The sequence below is a fragment of the Paramisgurnus dabryanus genome, chromosome 15, assembly GCF_030506205.2.
Source record: "Paramisgurnus dabryanus chromosome 15, PD_genome_1.1, whole genome shotgun sequence".
NCBI classification, from domain to species: domain Eukaryota; kingdom Metazoa; phylum Chordata; class Actinopteri; order Cypriniformes; family Cobitidae; genus Paramisgurnus; species Paramisgurnus dabryanus.
Genome location: NC_133351.1, coordinates 12,911,956 through 12,936,844, shown reverse-complemented (window position 1 = coordinate 12,936,844; position 24,889 = coordinate 12,911,956). Strand labels below are relative to the sequence as shown.

General features: G+C 36.7%; 1 protein-coding gene across 1 annotated transcript; it reads left to right on the top strand.

The window, feature by feature from the left end:
- The first annotated feature begins 15,827 nt into the window (after nt 1-15,827).
- shox (shox homeobox) lies at nt 15,828-24,299 on the top strand. The gene is made up of 6 exons (XM_065251929.1): nt 15,828-16,206; nt 17,577-17,785; nt 20,180-20,237; nt 20,405-20,493; nt 21,977-22,192; nt 22,484-24,299. Exons 1-6 carry the CDS (start codon nt 15,954-15,956, stop codon nt 22,571-22,573), a joined length of 915 nt encoding a protein of 304 aa, XP_065108001.1. The 5' UTR covers nt 15,828-15,953; the 3' UTR covers nt 22,574-24,299.
- The last annotated feature ends 590 nt before the right edge of the window (nt 24,300-24,889 follow it).

The window sequence follows — 24,889 nt, the reverse complement described above, 5'->3', positions numbered from 1 at the left end:
GCTCAAGTTCTCCCTACACAAGAGCTAAACAGGGGCCCGAACTACCAGGGCCATCACAAGGCCCAAATCATGTAAAGCTGAACTTTCCCAAGATGAACAACCCCTTTAAATGGACAATAGCCCAAACCACTAGAAAATGCTGATATGGAAAGTAAAAAAATCTAAAAAGTATAAAAAGTTTTTAGAACTTTACTTTTAGAGACTATTTTGACCACCTAGCTGCACCAAGTGGAACTGCAAGGTCCGAACATAACATCATTTTTAAAATGTATTTATTTATCAGAAACCTGATGATATCACGTCAGATAGAATGAGTTTTTAAAACTTTACTTTGCATTATGTGCGGCAGTGGCGGCTCGTGACTGCTCTTCTGAGGGGCGCAAATTAAAACTATGTGTTTGTTGCGTCATGTGCACCACGTGTTTTGTCAAATTAAGTGCCTGCTGCACACGCATCAAAACCGTTTATGATAAAAGAGACGCTCACGTTCACAAAATACATGCAAGACACTCCCTTTACAGTAAACTCTGATTATGCATGAGATTACGCGAGCATCTGGCAAACGTGAGCGTCTCTTTAATCATAAACCCTTTAGATGCGTCTGCAGCAGGCACTTATTTTGACAAGACACATGATGCACATAGGATCACTCGACGCACCAAACACATATTTTGAAATTACGAACCACACACATGACGGGCTACATACATGTTGTGACGAACTTTGCATCATGCACCCTCGAAAAAAGAAATCACCGGCCGCCACTGATGTGCGGGACTTATTTTTCTTTCCACAAGATCGAACGCCAATGATCCGGCTTGATCCTGGTAAAAGTATAGATAATTGGAAGAGAAGGCAGATAGACAAGCACAAACAAAAGGTGCCAAACTTAAAGCCAAGCAGACAGTGCTCAGCTGGTGTGCCTTAGCGTCGCCACAGGTCATCGAGTCTTTATGAAATTTATGGAAGGCCACAAGAGTTCTTTGATAGTGAACTATGGCTTAAAAATATGTCAATCATCGTCTTTGCTATATGAGCTGAGCACCACACAGCACACACACGCAGCCAGTCACACACCCCACGTGTCGGAAGACAGGCTCATAGAGCTCCCTAGTGTCATTTCCAATTTCCTTGATCTAAATGTATAAGAATTGATGGTGCCTTCCACCAAATGCTGTTATAGGGAACCTGGTTTGTTTATTTAATGAAGACTGTGTCATTGCCAATCTGCGTCCTTGCGTTTGAAATGGTGGCAGGTGTTGGTGGCAGATTTATCTGAGACAGGGGCACTGAATTAACAAATTCAATTTACATAATACTTGCAAGGGAGGACTGGCCTCTTCCAGGGAAACTGTTTAGCTCTCTAGTGTTTGTGCGTGTGAGCGAGAGTGTATATGTGAATGTGTAACTATATCTTGCTGGGCCCAGATGTCCAGACCTCAGCAGGCTGAACCAACAGGCCAAAAGATTAAAAAAAGACATACCTTATTCTTTACAAGTGGGAAACAAATCTTTACGGAGTAAATGATGATGAATGAACACAATCTGGGTAGATTTCCTATGAAAACGAACAGAAACACGAAAATATTTTTTATAGCAAATTCTTTTTTAAAGGTCTGCACACTTTACACACCTAGATTCAAATGATGTCAGTATCAAATGATGTTAAAGAAACAGGTGAGACCGTGCACACTGCAAAAAAAGATTTTTAAGAAAAAAAATCTTAGTATTTTTGTCTTGTTTTCAGTAAAAATATCAAACAATTCTTAAATTAAGATGCTTTTTCTTGATGAGCAAAATGACCTAAGAAAATAAGTCTAGTTTTTAGATCAAAAATATCAAATTTAAGTGATTTTGTGCATAAAACAAGCAAAAAAATCTGCCAATGGGGTAAGCAATTTTTTCTTGAATTTTGTGTTTAAGAAAAATGTTCAAGATTTTTTGCTTACCCCATTGGCAGATTTTTTTGCTTGTTTTATGCACAAAATCATCTAAATGTGATATTTTTGGTCTAAAAACTAGATTTATTTTCTTGGGTTGTTTTGCTCATCAAGAAAAAGCATCTTAATTTAAGAATTTTTAAATATTTTTACTGAAAACATACGGAGCCCCTAAGGGGACATGGAGCAAAAATTACATAAAGTTTAGTTTAACGTGCGCACGTGAAACTATTGTGTGCGCACGTGAAACTATTGAGTTTAGTTTTGCGTGCTCACGTGAAACTATCGCGTGAAAGCGAAACTTTCACGTGCGTGCGCGAGCAATAGTTTCGCATGCGCGAGTGATAGTTCCACATGCGCGAGCGATAGTTCCACGTGAGCACACGAATCTAAACTTTAAAAAAAATTCTGCACATGAAGGTTTCACGTGAGCACATGAAACTAAACTTTACATTTTTTTACTCCAGTTTCACCTTAGGGGCTCTGTAAAAACAAGACAAAAATACAAAGAAATTTTTTCTTGAAAATCAGTGCAGGCCTATTTGTACAAAAACATTAAAAAGATAATAGCCCACATATTGCTGTCTGCATGATCTGTTTTCATAGTTTAATATACTGTATGTGCGAACATAAGCTCTCTTGCAAGCGTGCACACACACATACACACCCACATCAGCTGCTACACCAACTGCATGAAAGCCCTACTGTGTTCATTTCAAATGATTCAATCGGATGAATGAACATATGCTCACCCCTGAATCACAACTTAAATTATGCATGGCGTAATTTAATTTAATCCAGTTTATCGAGTTTGAAATAGAGCAAAACGCAATATGAAACAGACTTTTAATTTATGACCTTTCCTTCAGAATTTGTTTGCATTGGTCAATTAGGATGAATCATCTGTTCAAGTCAAAGCATTTTGAATTAAGCCAATGAAGCCTTCCAAAATCCCAGACAGTTTCTTGTTTCATCTGATGAATTATTTGCTTATTCTACGCGATGCACTTAATAGCTACAGCTCACCTGAACCGTAATCATACTGAATAAATGTTACATAAATCATAATCATAAATGAACACTTTAAGCACATAATGATATATGGCCATATGTTCCAACTACAAAATACATGACTAGAAACACTGTCAATCATTCACAGCAGTTCTATCACAACACGTCAAAGAGTCGTTGACAGATTTTTACCCACAATGCTTTGCCACACCGCCACATTGTGATGCACGTTTGTGATGTTTACTGCTAAATATTGATAGACATCTGGTGTTCCATTCATCCCCAATCAAAAACGGGCCACTCTGTAAAAAACCTCTCTCACCGCTCCTTTTTCTTTGCTATAAATCAACACACTGGCTACAACATACTTTTACTCTCATTTTCCAAGAATAAGTGCCTTGAAGGCATGCTAATTTGGCATGTCACTAGACACATACTGTATTAACTGGACTACTGGGAGAGGACGGATATGCGCTTGCCCGACATATTTGTTAATTCACAAGTGTGCAGAGAATGTTGGGGAGTGAAGTTCTCCAGGAGTCTAACAATAATGACCTTGTTTGGTCTACGGTCTAAAATAGCTAACACTCAACACCTCGCTTTTAGAGGAAAGGCTTTTGGAAAAAAAGTCAAGTGCCTGCCATCAAGAGACCAACCGCTTGAAAATAGAGAAGATAAAAGCACCATAAAAGTAGAATTTGGAATTTTTAAACACAAGATTCTTCAAGAACAAGATGAAAAAGCCCCCTTAATTTAAAGTTTATTTACAACAAACAAACAAGAGACACGAACGATGTACATTATCTGTTTGCTTATGTTTGGATCTCCGTTGTTTATTAACAGAAGTGCCTGAAAACTCGGGTTTTCCAGATGTAATTGATAAAACTTTGTCTCGCTAAATTAGCCATGGCGGCCATTGCGAGATGACATATTTATAAGCGAAATAAATAAAGACGGTGTGAGTGTGTATAGACATTTGTGCGAGTGACACAGCCCCAGCTGTGGAGCAGAAAGAAACAGTTTTTTTGCTGGGTGCAAATCAAAGTGACGGAGAGCACAATAACCCACAGGTTGGAAATGATGAGGCTCTTTAGATTGGGGGAAAAAAAACAACGGTGTATCCGCGACCCTGCACATGGCTCTAATCGCTTCAAATGAAGTAATGAAGGAGACACCGGCGTTGCCAGATCTCCTCTCCTGTTCTGCAAGGTGCAGTGCTTGTTTGTGTGAATGTCTGGCAATTAAAAATAATTGGGAAGCAGGTTTGCCTCTAAATCTTCCAAGAGTGCCAGTTATGATCTAATGAAGCTTCATTAGCCATGCTGAAAGCTGAGAGCTCTGTATGACAACGGCAATTAGACCGGATCATAGGCAAAATCATTAAAAAATACCCTGGCTAAGATTAGCTTTTCACTTAATGACCAATTCATTAGCTAATTGATTTCTTATTAGTTACAGGCAAAAAAGCCTGTTTGGGCTTCTGTACAGCTAATTAACAGCATTTTACACCATTAGTCAATTGCCTAATTTTCAGGAAAACAACTTTTGAAAGGAGCATGGCTGAAAGGCACTGGGCCATTTGCTTGAATGTTTTATTCTTCCAGTATTGCTGGGTAACTCATTAATGTTACAGATATTAAATGATATTATACATGTCCACGTGAACACACTTTCCGGTGGCTCAGTCCACAGAGAAGATGCCAATAATGAGAGTTTTTCCATTTCTACTAGCCAACATATTATTGCTTGCTTTTTATTCCAATATCCTACAAAGTACGTTATAAAAATATAGATTTTAAAGGTCTTGTTCTTTCTGTGTTTTTGAAGCTTTGATTGTGTTTACAGTGCGCAATATAACATGTGTTCATGTTTCATGTGTAAAAAACGCGGTATTTTTCACACAATTTACTTATCTGTATACCGCTGTTTTCACTGTCCTAAAAATGGGCTGATGTCTGTCTTCCTTGTCTTATGAAGTCCCTCCTTCAGAAATACGTAACGAGTTCTGATTGTGTAGTTTGTTTAGTGTGTTGTGATTCAATAGCATCTTAGCTTGCCATTAGCTCAGCTGGCGACTGACGTATTACTGTGGGCAGAGTTTTACTGACGTCATTAAAGCAGGAAGTAGAGCGCTGTAGTCTGAACCGCGCGTTCGCTGTAGGTTTTGAAAGACAAATTCTGTTAAAGAAAATTCAAGCGTGCCGCCCAAACCCTGAAAAGTGAAGCCAAAATGTCTTGATCGCCCCTAGTGACTGGTCCGAGGAAAGGTCATAAACTCCGCCTCCCCCATGTCATTCAATGGGACTTGAGACCAACTAAACAATTTAATTACACTTCAATTATCTTTTTTCTGAAGCTGGTTTCTGTCATTTACTGTAGTTTTTATCACGTTGATGTAAATTAAAGTATTTGTTTTTTAAAATAAGTTTGTTTTTAGTTAGTTATTTAATGCTATAAAAACAGTGGTGTCACGTCATGATTGACAGCTGTGATATGCGCATTCTGCAAGAGCGAGGGCAGGGCCTTGATTTTGCGGCTTTACTTCCTGGTCACTACTGCGCAGGACTGGTCCAGAAATCGCTACTGCGCAGACTCAAGACCCAAGACGTCAGCGCCGTATCAGGACACTGGCGGCTTCACTTTTCACCAATGGAAGAGAGCGAACAGGCGTCGTCCATCTTTTTTTACAGTCTATGGTTCGAACCCGTAATCGTTTGCACTGCTAACGCAATGCTCTACCACTGAGCTATACAGCAACTGACTCTGGGACTGAATCACTTTTTCTCTGCTTAAAAAATTAATATGTCAACTTTTGTTATGAGCACATGTAAAACGAATCACCATATATAAGAGTTTAAGTGTATGCTGCCTAAAGACAAAAACAGCATGTACATTGACAGGTGGTCTGATTGAATGACAGTGGTATCCTCTGTCACTTTACAAGGTTGTCCAATCTACATCACATTGATGTATAGAAAAGTGAAGCATTCACTGGTCTCTTACAGGTTGGGAGCTTTCTGAGTCATGCACTCTCAGAAAAAAGGTACAAAAGTTGTCACTGGGACGGTACAGATATGTAATGTGCAAGTATGTACATCTAATTTCCCAATGCGTATATTTAAGATACCAATACACTGCATGGAAATTATGTTTAAGTCATATTGGGTAAATATTGGACAAAACACACCGCTGGGTTGACATTGACAATGCTGGGTTGTTTTAAAGAAAAACACCACAGTTTTTTAGTATTTTACTATGTTCTTACCTCAACTTAGATGAATTAATACATACCTATCTTTTTTTAATACATGCACTTAATCTTTGTACAGCGCGTCATGAATGTGTTAGCATTTAGCCTAGCCCCATTCATTCCTTAGGATCCAAACAGGGATGAATTTAGAAGCCACCAAACACTTCCATGTTTTCCCTATTTAAAGACTGTTACATGAGTAATTACACAAGTAAGTATGGTAGCACAAAATGAAAGTGGTGATTTTTTAAGCGGATAAAAATGATAACTATATTGTATGGCGTAAGAGCACTTAGTTTGCAGCACTTCCACATTGGGTACAGTAATATCATCACTCCTGAATACTCCTTATACTTCCCCCTATAGCACTCCGACGTGGTCGAATTATTTTTATCCGGCCCGCCGGTCATATTTGTAATCAGTGTGGTTACTTGTACCTTTCCAATGTACATGACAATGATGGCCAATAAACTGAAAGGAGAGTCAGAAAGGGGCTGTGTGGGGTGTCAACTATCTGCTAGTGCATATTTATCAGAACCAAATTCGAGATTTGGATGCATAAAAAATAAACTTGTGCAACTTCAGAGCATGTGACACGTTGACTGGAAGTGAAGTATTTCATTGTGTTCCAATCAAAAGACTGCAAGGTGAAAATTATTAATCCTTTTTTGTTTAACTTTATCAGTAACAGTAAACGACAGATTACTGATAAGTAGATTATTAACTATAAATATATTCGTAGATTAAAGGCTCTTGAACTGGAATGAGCTTCTCTCCCATGCTGACACAGATTTACGATTAAACAGAAATATTATTACGACTGCCACTAGGGGGCGAACTCCGACAGTCGCATCCAAATGTAGTGTACAATGTAAAGTGTACCGTTTAGACTACATATCATTAAAATATTAAAAAAGAAAACATGAAGTGCAATTTTTGTCATTAGGCGAAGAGTGGATATATGTTGTGAATATTTAAATTGTAACAATCTATGAAAGTTAAACAGTTATAAACAAAATAAGTTTAAGAGCTCTGTATTACAAAAATACATGCGTTGATTATTTACACTTGCACTTTTGTGCAATGTTCATAGTTTAACTATTACATTTGGCTCTTGCAATGTTAAACTGCTTATAAAATATTAAAAAAGAATACACATGTTTAGAGTAATTAAAAGGCAAAATACTAGAAACAAGAAGTGTTTTTTTATTCTTTTTTTAATATATGATCTATATATATATATATGATCTATATATATATATATATATATATATATATATATATATATATATATATATATATATATATATATATATATATATATATATATATATATATATATATAATATATATATATATATATATATATATATATATATATATATATATATATATATATATATATATATATATATTAGCAAAGGTTCTTGCCACAGCTGTATAGCTCCAAAAATTGCAGAGATTCAGTGGCACAGCAGAAAGGAAGGTTCAAAACTAAACCCTACTGCATCACATGGCGGCTTCGAAGAACTTGAAATTTTTGTATGACCAACAGCCATGGTCACCATAGGCCAACCTTGTATGGAAAAAAGTTTAAAGATTTCTCCCTCTGTGGTCTAATGCCATGGTTACAAAATTCCCTGTGTTTATGGGCAGCAACCGGATATGATATCATGTGTTTAAGCATCATGAATTCTGATGTGCTTGCACCACTGCATTTGCTTTTATTATTACTACACGAAACAGGATTCAGAAAAGGTCATGCTGTGACGTTTCGATCATCTGGTCACACGTCTTCACGTAATACCAAGTTAAGGGTCAGAGTTCACCAAGCTTGAACTTCGAAACATGCAAAATGTGAAATTTCGGTCTGGCACATTCGCATGCATATAAATAGAAATGAATGGAAAAAGTCTAGTGTGACCGCGGCATAAGAAAAAAATGGCATACGTGTCTAGAATGACATGGTAATTAAATAATGACATTATTTTTATTTTAGAGGGCACTCTCCCTCTAATTTCCATTAGGTATAAATGCCTCAATTTTTTCCCTTTTTCCCAACCACAGGTCTGTTTTACTAAAGGGTCGATGTTTGTGAGCTGAAGAGCTCCTGATCTTTGTCCAGTGCTGGTTCTGTTAGTGGTTGAATAGCTTGGCCCAGGGGGACGGAGGGACACAGCGTGACAGATGGGGGTGACTGGTAACTCTGCTGAGGGACTTGTCTACAGATGGTGCGTTCCCCCCTTCTCTCTTTCCCTACACAATCCCTCCCCCTTCCATCAAAACCCGCAGGCTGCTGCAAAGAAGAGTGGGAAAGATAGAGACAGAGAAGCCCTAAGAGCTGCCTGCCTCACCTTGGCACCGCTGGCCTTCTCCATCTCCTCTTCATCAGCCACACCACACTGCATCCCGTCACTAATTAATCTTAATGAGTCTGCAGATCAGTGACTACTTCTTAAGATGAGTGCATAAATCACCTCCAACAAATGGACGCAGCACAAGTCTTTAGCTAAAGCCGGATGAAATTAAAAAACGCTGCCTTTTAATTGCATGATTGAGCAAGGGCAGAATGCAGTATAAAAGCTTGTCTGAATTCATGGTAAATGAGTCGGACCCAGTCTGGAATAATGATGCGGATGGCATGCATTTGACCGCCTATTTACTGTAAGCGCAATCCCGCCGGTCTACTTTGTAAGCATATCAGGGGGATGGTTGAGCAAGATGAAAATGATACATGTCCACATTAGGCAAATTAATGTGTGCTATCAGCAACTACAAGCATGCGAGGTCTTCAGCTTTGACCACAAGATGCACCCATCACTGGCTCCCCCCATAGATAATATTCTCAACACGTGCAATAAGGCCAGCTACTAAACTAGACTGCAGGCGGGATGACCTCATAAACAAGAAAAACAAATGTGTGATTTTCTTTGTCTGCCAGAAGTAACTGTGAGATCAGTTAGACTGAGCCTAATTAATACTGTTTACTCAGGGAATATGTATCTAGGGATTATGCCTTGCTGTTATGTTTCATTTAAAATGGTATATATAGATTAAACACAAATCTACAGGATTTTCAAGATCAGCTAATTAAGAATGTAGGGGTTTTCAGTCATTTCTGACCTAGGGAAACATGGTTTTACAAATGAATAAATATGCCAAAAACATGCTAAATACACTTGTATTACAATTATACCACACGGCTGCTGAATGCAAACATTCGAAGGGTGTGCATGCACACCTATGAAGTAGTTCCAGGTCTGTCGCATTACAGTTCCATATCACTATGCCAACTTTAACTGAAATAACAGATTTATTTAATTTTAATAAATAAAGCATAAATATTTATATGCATTGTGTGAGCATTATTTTCGAATAATTGAACAGCCTGTCGTTAATTATTCCTTACTTAAACCATGTTAAATTTTCAATAGGGGTACCCAGAGACCCTCAATATAAAAATGATGGATTTTCTTGGTGACACTGCAAATAATCAATTTCATTAATAACAATTTCAACAATAACATTAATAATACATTAATAATAACTACAGTCACCATGAAAAGAAAATGAAAAACTTGAGTTTCTATAGCAGGTGCAATGATATTACGCAGCGCCTGAAAATAGTTCCATTGGTAACTTTCAATAGCAGGGGACTATTTTCGGGCACTGCAGGAGGCGGAATATCATTGCGCCTCCTGCTGCCATGTTACGGCAACAAAGTCCTTGATTATTACGCCAGAATGAAAGTATAGTTCCTAGCCATATCTTCCTAGAAAATCGCAACTTTCAATTTTCCGTCGGTCTTAGTAGACGATGTAACTACAGAAGAGTCAAGTTTTAAAAAGGAAAAATATCAAAACTCTTTGGTTATTTTTTAGCGCAATGCTAATGGTCTAATCAGATTTAATGGATTATGCTAAGCTATGCTAAAAATGGTACCATCAGACCCAGAGATCTGCTGAATGGATTCCAAAACGGTCAAAATCAAATGTTTAACTTTAGGGAAGCTGGAAAATGAGCATATTTTCAACAAAAGTGTAGTGTCCCTTTAACATTAACCTTAATAACATAAACTTTCATTATTAACATTAACAATTATTTTTTATACCAAATTAGTGTTGGCTTAGTTTCTCAATTAGCCTATCCCACATTCCCCGTGGACTTATTTTGTCAATGTATTGCCCAACAGATAGATTTACATGTGTTTGTTGATGGTTTTCGCTCAGCCAAATCAATAAATGATCATTTTATGGTAATCAGTTTGTTAGTTATGCTGCAATTTACCTGCTTAAAAACCCTGCCACTACCATTAGGTGACTTGTTTAGTTTCTCTAAAATAACTACGGTAACTGGTGGACCTGGCTGACCTCAGTAAACATGCTGATTAAACCAAACACAACACATAGTGGTGAGAAGCTACAATTGTGTTTTCCGCAGTATCAGTATTCATTTCCCAGAATGTTAATCTCCAGACTTCCACATCTGAGCTTTCTCAGGTGACACTCAGCATGGCTCTTATCTGTGAATGCGCGGATGAAATACCACATTGTGCATCTTTCATAAATTATTTTTCATAGTATTGATTTGAGCTTATTGTGCCGAGGCATTTTATTTCCCATGAGCCCAGAGCTATTAACTCTGATATGATCAGGAAAGATCCTCTTACTCAAATTCCCCCGTCATATCTTGGCCAGCGTGCTACATGCACACTTGACCTCGGACAGATACAACATGGTTGTTGCTGTGTAGATCACGGTTAGCAAACACGTCTCATTACTGTAGCATACTTTGTGTGTGTACTTTGCTTTCCTCAGCATACTGACTGCAGTGTATCCCCAAGTTATCAAGTATTTGCCAAATAGCAGGGCAAATACTGTAAAGAGATAACAGTTCAAAGTTACATTACTTGCCAACATACAGTATTTTGTTAGTATTATATTATCAAAGCATTGCAGACTTTCTCTTGCTCTTTTTTTTTACATAAGGGTCATTCTGACAAATCATCTCAAACCCAGCTGTCCATTTAATCTTTGGTCTCTCGAGTAGATATGGTAACCCATTCCTTGCAGAAGTGCTTGCAAGTACTAAACGGCAACTGCAAAATGCCGCCGTCTGATATGAATAGAAATCTCCAGATATTCTCACATTTTTCACCCCCTCTCAGGTCTCCACAAGCTTTGGGGAGATGCAGGAATCAAATTTAAAACTGTATCTGACCTACAATGCAACCAGTTGTTTGGCCCCCTGTTAACAGCGAACAGCGATAAAAACCACACACCTTAACCCCGCTACAACAATCAGCTGTATCCAGAAAGAAAGAGTTTGTTCGAGGAGAGATTGGGGGTGGAGGGCTCGGGGCGGTAGGTTTGTCAGAGTACTCTGTGGATTATTATGTTTCAAGGATAAAGTCAATTTAATACCATCAGCCTATGGGAAGAAGGCAGCAGAGGGAAAAGGAGGAGAAGAATGTGGTCTCATGCTTCCGGGTTTTAACACTACGGACTTTTGGCTTTTAGGTATAATTTTGTTAATAATCAATACCCTTTTAGAGGTTTAAAAACATAAGAACTAGACTAGACTGAAATAAATCCTCATAAATTAAATCCATTATAAAAGAGATATATGAGACAGATCAGATCTAAAATTTGTGTTATTCTGTATATGATTTAAAATTTATACTACATAATATTTCACCATAGAGTACCAAGAGATATTACTACTGTACATAATTATTTTCACTATACAAAGAAACACAAGATACAAGAAGATAATGACGCAACACCTCCACATTTACATTCAATCTACATTTAACCTTGTAAATGTGTTCCTTCAAGGTTTAATGTAAAATACAGAAAATGTAACAAGAGACAGGAGGAAGATTGTTAGGGTTAACTATGCCTCATTATCTTTTCTACAGGCATGCCTGTGCATAACATTCAAAATTGTCTGCCACCGAGGGGTAGGCTGTTGTACTTAATTGGGGGTTTAAACCCTGCGGTGATCAGTATGGCTCAAAACAGCAAATAGCCACCATTTTAAATATGAATTAAGAAAGCATTGGTCTAGAAACATAAGGGATTAATCTGAGTGAACGAGCAAGTTCAAACGCTGTTATGGCATTTGTCAGAGTTAGCCTTGACTTCTTGCAAAAAAAAAAAAGGTCCCAGGTCTCTTTCCCCTTTACTTTATTAACAAGCTGCCTAACCCCAAGAATGAGTGCTGCTTGAAGTTTCACAAAACATATATGCATGGTCTGGTACTCCGGCTATTAAACTATTAAATGGCTTCCTGCCAACATAGACACCAACTCTACATTAGAGCTCTGTGTTGTACTGTTAAGAGGCCACATGGCCCCTCCCAAATGACATCAAACTTAATAAAGCTGTTAATTTGCTTATAATGTGCCAAAAGCTAATGAAAGGTAGGAAAGGAGGTTGAACTTTACCATCACACCATTATGAGCAGTAAGGCATAATTACATTTACATTTTGCATAACTTGAACAAGGATCCTGCCTGCTGTCTCTGATTAAGAGGATGCAAATAATCCAGATCAGTTCATTCTTAAAGAGACAGTATGCATGCCACCTGCATGTTTTAATAGGCTGCAAAAAGTAAAGTGTTAAATTAATTACATTTGACGAATAAAAATATAGGTGTAATTGTATGCCACATTCAATCGTATTTTAAACGGACACAAATAGATTATTTTATATGTGCGTGTTTGTGTGTTGATCCATATTTTTATTTATTTAGATATGAGCTATTTGTGTTTCTCAACAATCACAATCACTGTCGACGAGGACACCGATGTCATAAATTTTCATGCACATCGCCCGTGGCTTTAGATGTAAAATTGTTATCGACATTTCACTTGACGATTTATTTATTTCTTTACAGCCCAGATATAGACTGTAATCCATCAACCTGTCCGATCTTAATTCGGTCACTTCCAGTGAAACCTTTTAGAGCTTAATTGTGATTTGATTGTGTCTGCTTACCCCTTAAAGCCAAAACAGATAATATGTGGACAAGATAGCACATTCGAAATGTGCTTCATATTATGACATATGTGAGACGTGCAATTGTATGCTTTAAGTTTGAAACACACAAATTAATACTTCACCGAAGACATGAAAAATTTATAATAATGACTAATCAATAATGACCGACTGAATTTATTTATTTGCTCCACACATTAAGCATATTGATATTTTAATAATTGTTTATTTGTTAACACGATTTATCACTATATTAGGCTATGCCGCGTTGTACGTGTGCTACTTTATATTTTATTGTAAATTGTATTAATGCTGGTAGCAAAACAAATGAAACATTTGCTCGTCAGTAAAATCTTTCTTGGAGAATTTTGAAAAATGAGAGGGAATGGGAGAGGGAGAGAGAGAGAGAGAGAGAGAGAGAGAGAGAGAGAGAGAGAGAGAGAGAGAGAGAGAGAGAGAATTCATGTGTCTTTAAGAATTGATCGCCATTAAACTCCGGCGACACTATGAGTAACACTCTTAAAAATAAAGGTTCGTAAAATGTTCTTCGCCGGGCTTAATGGTTCCATACACAACCTTAAACATCTGTTCTGTTGGATTTTTTAATAGAAAGGTTTAACAGACAAGAAATATGTAAGAAATAAGTAGCCTTTTTTAGGAAACATTTGACTGAAGGGCTCTTTTGGGAACCAAAATGTTTTTCTGTAGTATCGCTACAAAGAATATACAGTTCATACAGACTTGGCCATTTAACCATATGTAGTCGATCCTATGGAGGCTGGGAACCACATGTGAATCTGCCGCATATAGCCTATATGATACTCGGTCAGCGCATTTCAAGACATCTGCAACAACCACTCTGGAGTCCCACAAGTGAACTACAATTTTAAAAAGAAATGCGTAAGGAAATCACAACACAAAGACTGAAAATATCAAGGCCTACACACCTGCTCTAAGCTATAATAAAAACACCTGAGGAACAAGTGATCCAACTTCATAACCAGCGGTTTAAGAGAGACCTACCGCTAACTCTCGAAATCTCCTGGTATCAAAGGTGCACCTGACACACTTTATCTTTTCCCTTACGTGCTGACTCTACAAATGTCACATAGTTTACAACCAGCAGCAGTGCTTAAATATAGCAAACACTATATAAAGGGGGTGATCGTGTTGAATTATGTGTTTTAACAGATGAAAAATTACTATAAGAACAATACAAATAAATCTATTGTTTAAGCCGCCGAAGTACGGTTATTTATAGAAGAATTAAGACAACATAAACCACATGGTCATGTTATAAAAATATTCAAATACGGGGCTGTAGTTTGTAAAGATGAATTTAATAAATAAAGCGCCTATCAAACACGTCATCTGTGAGGTTTACAAGAGCGATATTACACCATGGAGCTCAGTATACACAGGGGATCATAACATCCTTTTGATTCTGCCCTTTTTATGCTCGCCCTGCACTGATCTGTGCACGCAATCATATCATAGAGCCACATCCGAGCTTCTTATGCATTTTTAAATATGAAATAGAAATATTGGAAAATAAATGTCACTGATGGATTTATCGATTTTCTCTCCCACTAAAATAGTTCGAGAATCATTGTTATGCTGAAATGATTAAAGACTACAATTTAGTCTTTAATTGTTAAAATACTCTTCTAAATTGTTCAAATAAATTAACGCCATTCATAATTATGACAAAAAATTATATTACCGTGCTGCATGTAACAGTACAATTATTTTAAATCATTAATTTTAAAATCACATTTAAACATTTTAAATCATAACTAATGGTCTGGCAAACTCGTTCACTTACACTTAACGTGAAATAAGAAAGAACTGCATAGGCGTTTGGTCACATAATGTTTTTCTCCTTGTCAGAAATTAAATAGTAATATGGACAATATTTGACATCAATGCTATTAATTGTACTAGAACTTCGCCTATAATAAATAAAACTTCACTTTATTTAAAATATGCACAACAATAGGACACATTTTTATCCAACTGCAATATCAACTGTGCGAAACCGACCAATTTACTATACCGTGTAAACTAGTCCCTAATTTACTCGAAACATTATAATATTATAGAGATTATTTATTGAATATTAATTAAAATAAATACACATTTATTTTATTATGTGAACATGTTTTTATAAATATACTTTTAAATTACCTTAATTTTTCTTGAGACATAACAATACAAACTACTCAAAAAAACTCTCGTACAAAAAGTTGTGTATAAATTGGCTAATCTTGTATCGGCACAGTCCATTTAACACAAATACACATACACTAATAGAACTGATGGTAAACGTCAATATAACAGAATGCACAAAAACTGATAATGGCATTCTGTAATATTCATTTCCTCTAATTGCGTCAACGAAATTATCACAGAATTAATTAAACACGGTTCCCATTTCCAACTGACCACAGATCAGTGCAGGAATCCTAATTAATTATAATGAAATTAACGGGACTTTATCCAGTATAGCAGCATTGATTTGAGGAAAAGCCGCTGAAAGTTGAATTCAGAACCGCCTGTAATGACTCCAGACATGATGGCGATGGGGGCCGGGCTGAGGTGGCCGTGTATAAATAGTGTGATCTGAAAAACACAGACATAACAGCAGGAGTGATCTAAACCTACTACACGCCGATATATCGCCGAAAGCACTGTTGAGCAGACACAGATACGCGTTAGGGTAATTTTAAAGTGGATTTTTGTAATCAGCCATGGAAGAACTCACGGCGTTCGTGTCGAAATCCTTCGATCAGAAAACCAAGGAGAGCACCAAGGAGAGCATCACGTACAGGGAAGTTTTGGAGAGTGGTTTAGCCCGAGCCAGAGAGCTGGGAAACTCGGAGTCCAGCCTTCAGGAGATTACTGAAACCAACAACAACCATTGTGCGGTACACCTTTACAAAGAGCACGCAGAGCTGGAAAAGGAGAAATTGAAGGAGTTTAACGTGACACGGGCTAGTGACGGTAAGTTGCAGTTACGCAAAGTCTCATGTATCTATTGGACACGTTTATGCATTTAGGCGTGTAAAGTTACTGTTCGCGCAAGACCTGCTATACGTTTGACTGTTAAAATATCAATAACATCTGAATTTGTGTATTTTGAGGTAATTTTCATTATCTTACACAGTCTTTTCGATCGTCGTAAGAGGCTAAGAGGCATGTGTGTGTGTGTGTGTGTGGGTGTGTGTATGTGAAGAAATTCAGCTGTATTCATTTAATGCATTTGGCACATTTTCGTTGCTATACGTGCCTCATAGATACATTATTACTTTTGTAAAATTAAAGAAACGTGTGATAAGTTAAAACGATCACAATAAGAGAATTGTATAAGCTCGCATTTAAATAATTATAATCAAAACAACAGGCCCATTCTGCTGTCAAATATGAAAGTACTATCTATCAATTCATTTCTTTGCATGAGAATATAAAATTACTTTTAAATTAATACAAAAATTTAAAGTGCTATTTAAAATCAATCTGAAAGAGAGATGTTATTTATATTGAATGAAGCCGAATAGATTTTACTTCTAAAATTGCAAGAAAGGCGTTATACGCTCGTCAAACCTTACTTGTTTTAATCATAGCAGGCCCAGCTTGTTTTTAGAAAACATCACTGTAATAATAATAATGATGATAATAACCTTAAACAAAAGAATACTGGCGATAATACACATTTAAAGCAAACAAACAAAAAACAACAGATCATGTTTAGAGACAAAATTGTGGCAGTACAATGCTTTGCAAATATAATTGCTTTCAAACACTTGCAAATAACAAACTTATTTAACAAAGTAAAGCTGCTTGGATTAATTCCCCAGTTCACAATTTTTTGTATGAAACACAAGTTGTATTGAATCAATTTTTTAGTTTTTTGTATGTAATATTTTGATTGGTCTAGTTTCTATGTGCCCCTTGAACAAATCTGAGAATACATTTTATACAAACTTTGCAAGCCTTTGTTTTTATTTTTTAAAGTTAACCCAGTATTTGTATAGCACGTTTTACAATATTATAGCAGTTCTTTATTTATATCCCATTGTACAAGCCAAATTTTACACAGGCCTAACAAATATTGTAAATCATACCAGCAAGGTTTTTCAGGTTTTGAGAGACTTTGAAACAGTGTAGGCTGTGTTGACATGCATTATGTGTTAAAATGCTATATTTCGTCGTTTGACTATTTAGCTTTATTTAGTGGTTTGGTCATAAATAATGTTGAGTTTTCATTTAGATCGATCATTTAAAAACCCGAGTATTAAATCCATTTGAATGAAAAAGATTTAAACGAAAGACTTCGTAAATTTTTAATGTTGACGTGTTGTGTTTCCACAAAGGTATTTATGACTGCAAAGACAAGAAGGAGGACGTGAAATCAGAGGACGAGGACGCACAGAGTAAACTGAAGCAGAGACGGAGCAGAACAAATTTTACCTTAGAGCAGCTGAATGAACTCGAGCGGTTATTTGACGAGACGCATTACCCAGACGCTTTCATGCGGGAGGAGTTGAGTCAAAGACTGGGCTTGTCTGAGGCCCGTGTGCAGGTAAACCTTAAATCTAACATACAAAGCATATTTAGGATTTTCCCCAAATAATCTGAAAAGACAAATACAACGTAACAAAGATTTTGAGTGCAATTGTAGCCACATGGCAAATATAAAATACTACGACTAGAAATAATAATAATGTGACAATATTGGCAAATGCAAACGAATTTACGCACCACTGCGCATCCTTTTAGTGCAATACAAACAACCTGGATGCTAAAAGGTTCATTCGTTTTCATTGTTTTGCCTACATTCTCTTAATGTGGTTTAAAGTGGGCATATGTGTGAAAACACAACAGCAACACAGTACCTTATCAGTGTAGCATGACGTAAAAAGGTTACTTTTGTTTATTACTGTTATAATATTGCCATTAGCAGTACAAGAAATATTGGGCCTGTAAAACGGTGGTTGTTGTAGTGTTTGGTTTAATTAGCTTACAGAAGGTTAGGCTATAACTTAACGTTAATAACTTAATTTACATGTAAAATTAAAGGTGTTTTGATGGTAGTTTATAAGGTTGGAAATAAAGGCTAAATCAATTTACAAAACATTTTTAAACCCCTCTTAGGAAGAAAAGTATTTATAAAGATGTTTACTGGTAAAATAAAAAAAAGATTAAATAACAGAAATCAGCAGGCCTGCATTTACTCTCATCGTTTAGTTAAGTATGCAGGATAAAATTGGAAAATCATATCATATGCGCTACAGAGATGTTAAACATTTTTAGACAGTTGTTGGTCTATTCACGTGTACACCAATAATTTATTTTATATCTAGCCATTTACAAGGGATCACTTTCAGTAGTGGGTGTGTATGAAAAATCCTTTTAGGTCCTGCAGCAGCTATATTCAAAGGAAAACTTGCTTATGTGCTGCAGAAAGATCTAACCACATCATTAAAATTAATGAAGAGATTGAACCGCTGCTGCAGGGGATACCTTCTTATGTCACTCACCTCATTTTCTGCAACCTTATCTTTGTAATATCTGCCATTGGCTTGATATACTGTTCCTATAAAAATGTATTAGGAATAATTCAATTCTGTCTTAACTCCTACAGACACATACCCCGCGTTATACAATTTAATGGGAAAATAAGTAACATTGTTTGCCGGCGTGACAGCTTGCAAGCACGACATTTTTAATGTTTCAGAGGCGGAGGCGAAATCCGATTAAAGAGAAGAACAAAGAATAGGTCGTTTTGCAAAAGCTGTGATTTGATGTAGCCTAGCCAAAAAATGAAAAAAGCATGCTGCGTAAAATCTGTATGAAAAGAGTACAGTAGGCGCATTATGGCATTTTATCACTGGTATCAATTTTTTATTTTTCATACAAGTCAGATTTAAATGTTATAGACGTGAGGTAGACTAGCAGATATTAACCTGTTACTATAGTGTTTTACAGAAACCCCACACCGACCAGCTGTCAAGAATCTAATTGAAAGTTATGAGACCTCAGCGAGGAGAAGGCAGTAATTCAATTACGACTAATATCTTTCGGTTTTTTGGTGCAGGGCTAAATTAAATGTCATTATTCACTGTCTCTAATAAAAATCAAAAGGAAATCAGATTAGGGTATTTGTGAACCGCATCATTGAGTGGTCCTTAATGAAGAAATAACTGTCGAAACCAGTGTAGCTCACATTCCCTATAGCTGGTAGCTGGATAATTACAATCGATCAAAGATTGAAAAATGATCCATTAATTTGGCATACTACAAGTCGTATATTGAACAACAACATAATAATACTACTACTAATAATAATAGCATAACAATACTATTTTTGATAGTGAAAACAACGTGTCTGACACAGATCTTTTGCTTTTAATTTTTAATGAGCGATTTCATTGTATTGTTATTACTGGGAGCGTTTAAATAGCAACGTTAATAGCCTGATCTAACTGATCAACGCGGGTATGCGCAACTGTAAACCAATTGCACATTGTTTACAATTTATGTGACACCTTTGGTAAGCACTCTGACTAATCTATTGAATGAATTTAAAACGTGAGAAAAATGAAATAAACAGATGAAACATTTGCTAAGACTTGTACACGACTGTATAAAAAACAATATGCATTTATTTAGACCAAGCCGCAAAATAGATATCGAATTCATTTTTGCATTGCGTCTTCAATAATTAATTCATATTTGTGGAACAATGGATATCAGGACTTGTTTATCCAATTCAAGTGTCTCATAAAATAATAAAAAGTTAAACTGATGATCAGAGGCACAGTAACAGCAACTCTAAATGATTTTGTGATGTATGTTTTGTAATATCGATTGGAAATTAAATTAGAAAATAAGAATGAAAAAAAAAATGAAAGAAGTTAATGGTCCGTGGAGAATATAAAACAAAGAGTTACCATGACTTATTTCTGTGTTTTAGGTATGGTTTCAGAACAGAAGGGCGAAATGCCGAAAACAGGAAAATCAAATGCACAAAGGTAAAAATGTTTAAATGGTCTTTTAATAAATGTGGCAGATATATTTTTAAGATACGTTTATTTTGTTTAATGTGCAATCTTTCGTTTAAAATATAATATTTTACATAGCAATTAAACTTAAATCTGCAACATTAATAATTTTGTCGATTATTATTTTGCTCTTTCAGGCGTTATTTTGGGCACCGCGAGTCATCTGGACGCATGCAGGGTCGCTCCTTACGTGAACATGGGCGCACTCAGAATGCCATTTCAACAGGTAAGACAAAAACGAAAAACTCAAACTTTTCATTTTTAAACTTTTCTTTCGGTGTGATATTACTAAAACGCGACTATTAAAACGGTCAAGTTTAAATCCTAAGTAAATGTCTCATCTCACAATATCCCCGAACTAAAACGTCGCCGCTGTATTATGTGTAAGCTTGACCAACAATCTGATTTGACGCTAGTCGAGATGCATTATGGGAATTGGGGAACCTTTCACCTCTGGGTTCCGATGAGAGACGAGTGAGATGAGAGAGACCGAGAGACATTTCATCTGGTGTCCGTTTCAGAAAGAAGCACAGTCTGCATCAGCCAGACGAGAGAGAGAGAGTGAGTAGCAATAATGAAGCTAATAGCACAGCAAGAGGAAGGCAGATAAAAGAGATTATGAAAGAGAGAAATAACTCACTGATGGTTATTGGCACTGAGAGGCATTGGCAGGGCCGAGGCGTGAGCACTGCATACTGAACACACAAATGTCCACCACCTGTTGTTCTGACTGGCCCGTTGCACAGTCCAATCTGACTGATCTGTGGAGACTAGGAGGCAATGGGCTCCTCTAATTTTGATGAATATTTTTACACAGTGTTAATTAAAATGAGATGAAGTGCCAAAGATTAAGAAAGAAGGCCTGTGGTTCGAACTTGTGAGCACCAAAGCAATTCAGACGAGACAGGCTGTATTCATACCTTATTATTTTCCAAAAATAACAGACTACCAAGTTTGACAATATTTATCCTCTTTTCAAAGTAATCTCCCTATGCTTCGTATGCTGGTGGAAAACAGAAAAAGAAACATTGGTTAAACATTCTTTCCCTGTGTCAAAAACTTGTGCAGCTTGTCAGATGTTGTATTTTGGTTGGACTGCGAAATGTAAAGCTTTGAAATATTTATGATCCCTGCGCAGAGTAAGATACATGAGAAGAATACTAGCAAAGAAAATAAAAAATAAGTCACTTTTAAAGTCAGCAGATGTCTAATTTTCACCTCATCTTACTGAAATAATTGCTAAGAATCTGCAACCTGATATTTTATGCTGCCTGCTTACATCTTTTTCCCTTAGGAAATATCCGAATAAATATTTATATATATGAGAATGAATATTTTGGGTGCGAAATAGTTTATTTATGCCATTGAATATATAATTAAGATTACATGATGTTGCAGCTTAAAAGGTTGCATGGAAAGTTTCTGTGCGGATCAAACTAATATGCTGAGATTTTCAACTGATGGAACTTCTTTGGCTATTAAGCTGTCGGTGCACACTGCATAATTCAGCCAAAGATCAGATGAAAAGAATGCAACGAGTGAGCTGGCACTCAACTATTTTCATTGAAAACATACAGTTAGGAGAACCGAAGGGGGGGGGGGGGGGTACCGAACGTCGTCCGAGTCCTGAAACCAGATCCCTGGCACTCCCCGAGCTGACCCCCACGGCCGGTGACTAACTCTTGTGTTTGTTTTTGCTCGACCCACAGGTCCAAGCACAGTTACAGTTGGAGGGGGTTGGAGCGCACTCTCATCCTCACCTGCACCCACACCTCGCAGCCCACGCTCCCTATCTGATGTTCCCGCCCCCACCCTTTGGATTACCAATCGCGTCGCTGGCAGACTCAGCCTCCGCGGCCGCCGCCGTTGTAGCGGCTGCCAAGAGCAATAGCAAGAACTCCAGCATCGCTGACCTGCGACTCAAGGCAAGAAAACACGCCGAGGCGCTGGGACTCTGACCCCCATGGGCTTCTCTGCTGCTCTGAACTGATAATTGCTTCTAACACAAGACTAAAGCCTGTGAAAGGGCTGTGACACTCACAGTTAAAACAAAACAAAATAAAAACAAAAGAGAAAAAAGTGTACTGACGAGGGGTGTAAGGGGAGAGAATGAATGAAAGACAAAAAAGTCACAAAAAACCAGCTGCCAAAACAAACCACTTGTAGAGAAAGGTAATTAAATACCAATGAATCACCTTTTACTTTTCGCCCAACAGGCAGGACTTCTTGGAGGCCACTGGCTCAGCCCTTTCCAGGCACAGATCACAGCCCCAGGACCATACAAAAATGTCTGGATGTCTGTCTGAAAACCAGCGTTTAGGAGAGAAGACTTTTTAAAAAAAGCAAAGGCAGACACAAAGTGAGGCTAGAGGTCGAACAAGTGTGTTTTATGGACAGACACTGAGACTTTGGAATTTCAACCTCAGAGCAAAGAAAAAGACGGCCATATTTGCCTCCTCCTACCACTGTGCCACTGCCTAGTGCACATGTTCAATTGAAGATAGACCTATTGGGGCTGGCCTCCATTGTAACTGACATACTCATCTATGTTGATCACTGCCATGATAACCCACCACTACCATTCATATCTAAAGCCGTCGTTTGCATTTTTGACTTTTTCGTTCTGCTGTGGACAAAGACTGGAAACAGCAATAACATCAATGGTACAATCGCCTGGTTTTTAGTGGAATTCTTATGATTATTTCTTGTTTTGGGAGGAAATTTTGCATTGCTGTTATTTCCTCCGGGCATGTGTATGGACTTTAGCTTTCATTCCCATATTTTGTGCTCTATATGTGATGTGTCCGGGATTAGAAGTGAACCTAGCTTTTGCACTTCAGGTCTTGTATTAAAGGAAGGCGTTTACTATCCTTAATGCAAGATATACTACTTTTACGTAAGGGGGAAACTATTGAAATAATTTGGCTCAATGAAATGACTTTTTTTTTCAAAAGGATAAACAGTAACTGCAATTTTGTAATTTAAAAATGTAAGAAGCATCAGTTAAACTGAAATGCAATTATGTGCAGTTAAGTGCAATACTGTAAATATGGAAAACTTAATATAGCGGTTGATGTTTGCTAATTAAACAAACGATGATTTTAACTTGTTGGATTTTTTTGGCACTGATGTTGACGTGCTGAAGCTCTACAAACACATCTTTAAAAGCTGTGTAAGGGATAATTTGCTAATTCATTTGCAATGTGCCATAACTCCCAGAGGTACAATGGTATTCGAATATAGTTTTGTACACATAAAGAGAGATAAATTGATATCACCCTAAGGCACACAAGGAAAACTCATTTGACGCTCTACAAATATAATACAAATCCTCTAGGTTCGTGGGTCATAAATATGTCTGGTTTTCAGTACTGTATAAAAATCCACCAAAGACGGCAATTAAATATCATGTATCGAGGTAGTAAAACTGCACCGAAAGTATTTTTCCCAATATAGAAAAGTTATTATCTACGGTTTGCTGAAATTTAATATAATACGCTCAAAAATTTCTTACCAAAACATTATTTTCATGACTACAGTACGAAACCGATTGCCTTCGAACTAACAGATCTTGCATGGTCAGGTCCACCTCTAACAATAAATGCGTGCGTTGTTTTGTTGTTCGCCATTTTTGGTAATGTTTCTGTTTCTTTAATTGAGGTCATAGGTGCTTTTATTTATTATTTTATCTGAAAGTTTATAATTGTTAAATAGTCAAATTTCAAGTGTACATATTTACATGGCTTTGCATTTATTTTTATATATTTTTTAAATGTTAACATTTGCAACAGTTTTAAGCGAACGTGTGACTGCAGTACATTTGTTTGACTAAAATGTAGCGTGTTTGAGTTTACAAACATTTCAGGGATGGTGGATGAAACCATAATACTTTGTGTTGAGATTTTGTTGTATCCCATTATTGCATATGCAAGCATGCCCAAACATGATTCGCCATCGAGTTTTTTTCTGTTGTTTCACAAAAAAGAATGTACATCCTGTACAAGTAATCTATCAATAAAAGTTATAAATATTTGTAATAGAGTTTGTAAAGCTTTGTGGCCCTCAGACATTTTATAAATAAAGGTTCCAGAACGAGAACTGGGTATGATTTAAAATATTATGCAACAATTTCATCTATTTTTCAAAAACTTTATAGAGGTGCCACGTTTGATTAAATGTAAAATATTATTACACTGGTAGAAGAAAATGGTCAAAATATGTACCACATGTTTCACTAGTCCTAAAATATACCATTAGGTACAGATATGTATACACTTTGTAACAATATGTACCAATAAGCAACTTTGAGGTACTAATACAATAAGCGCTCTTTGTTACCAATATGTACCACTGAGGTACTAATATGAACTCTCTAGATGTGCTTTTGAAAGGGTACAGCCCCAGTGACACCTGGGGTACAGTTTTTGACCATTTTGCCTAAGACTGAATACAGAATTCAGCAAATACAAATTTAAGCATGATCTCTTTTAACATTACCTTAAACTTAAAATGGTTTGCCATCCAAATTGGCTTGGATGTAATTAGTTTGTGCTCACTGACATTTTTGGGTTGCAAGTGTAATAAAAAAAACACGGCTCTTTGTTGAATATAACAATATAAGT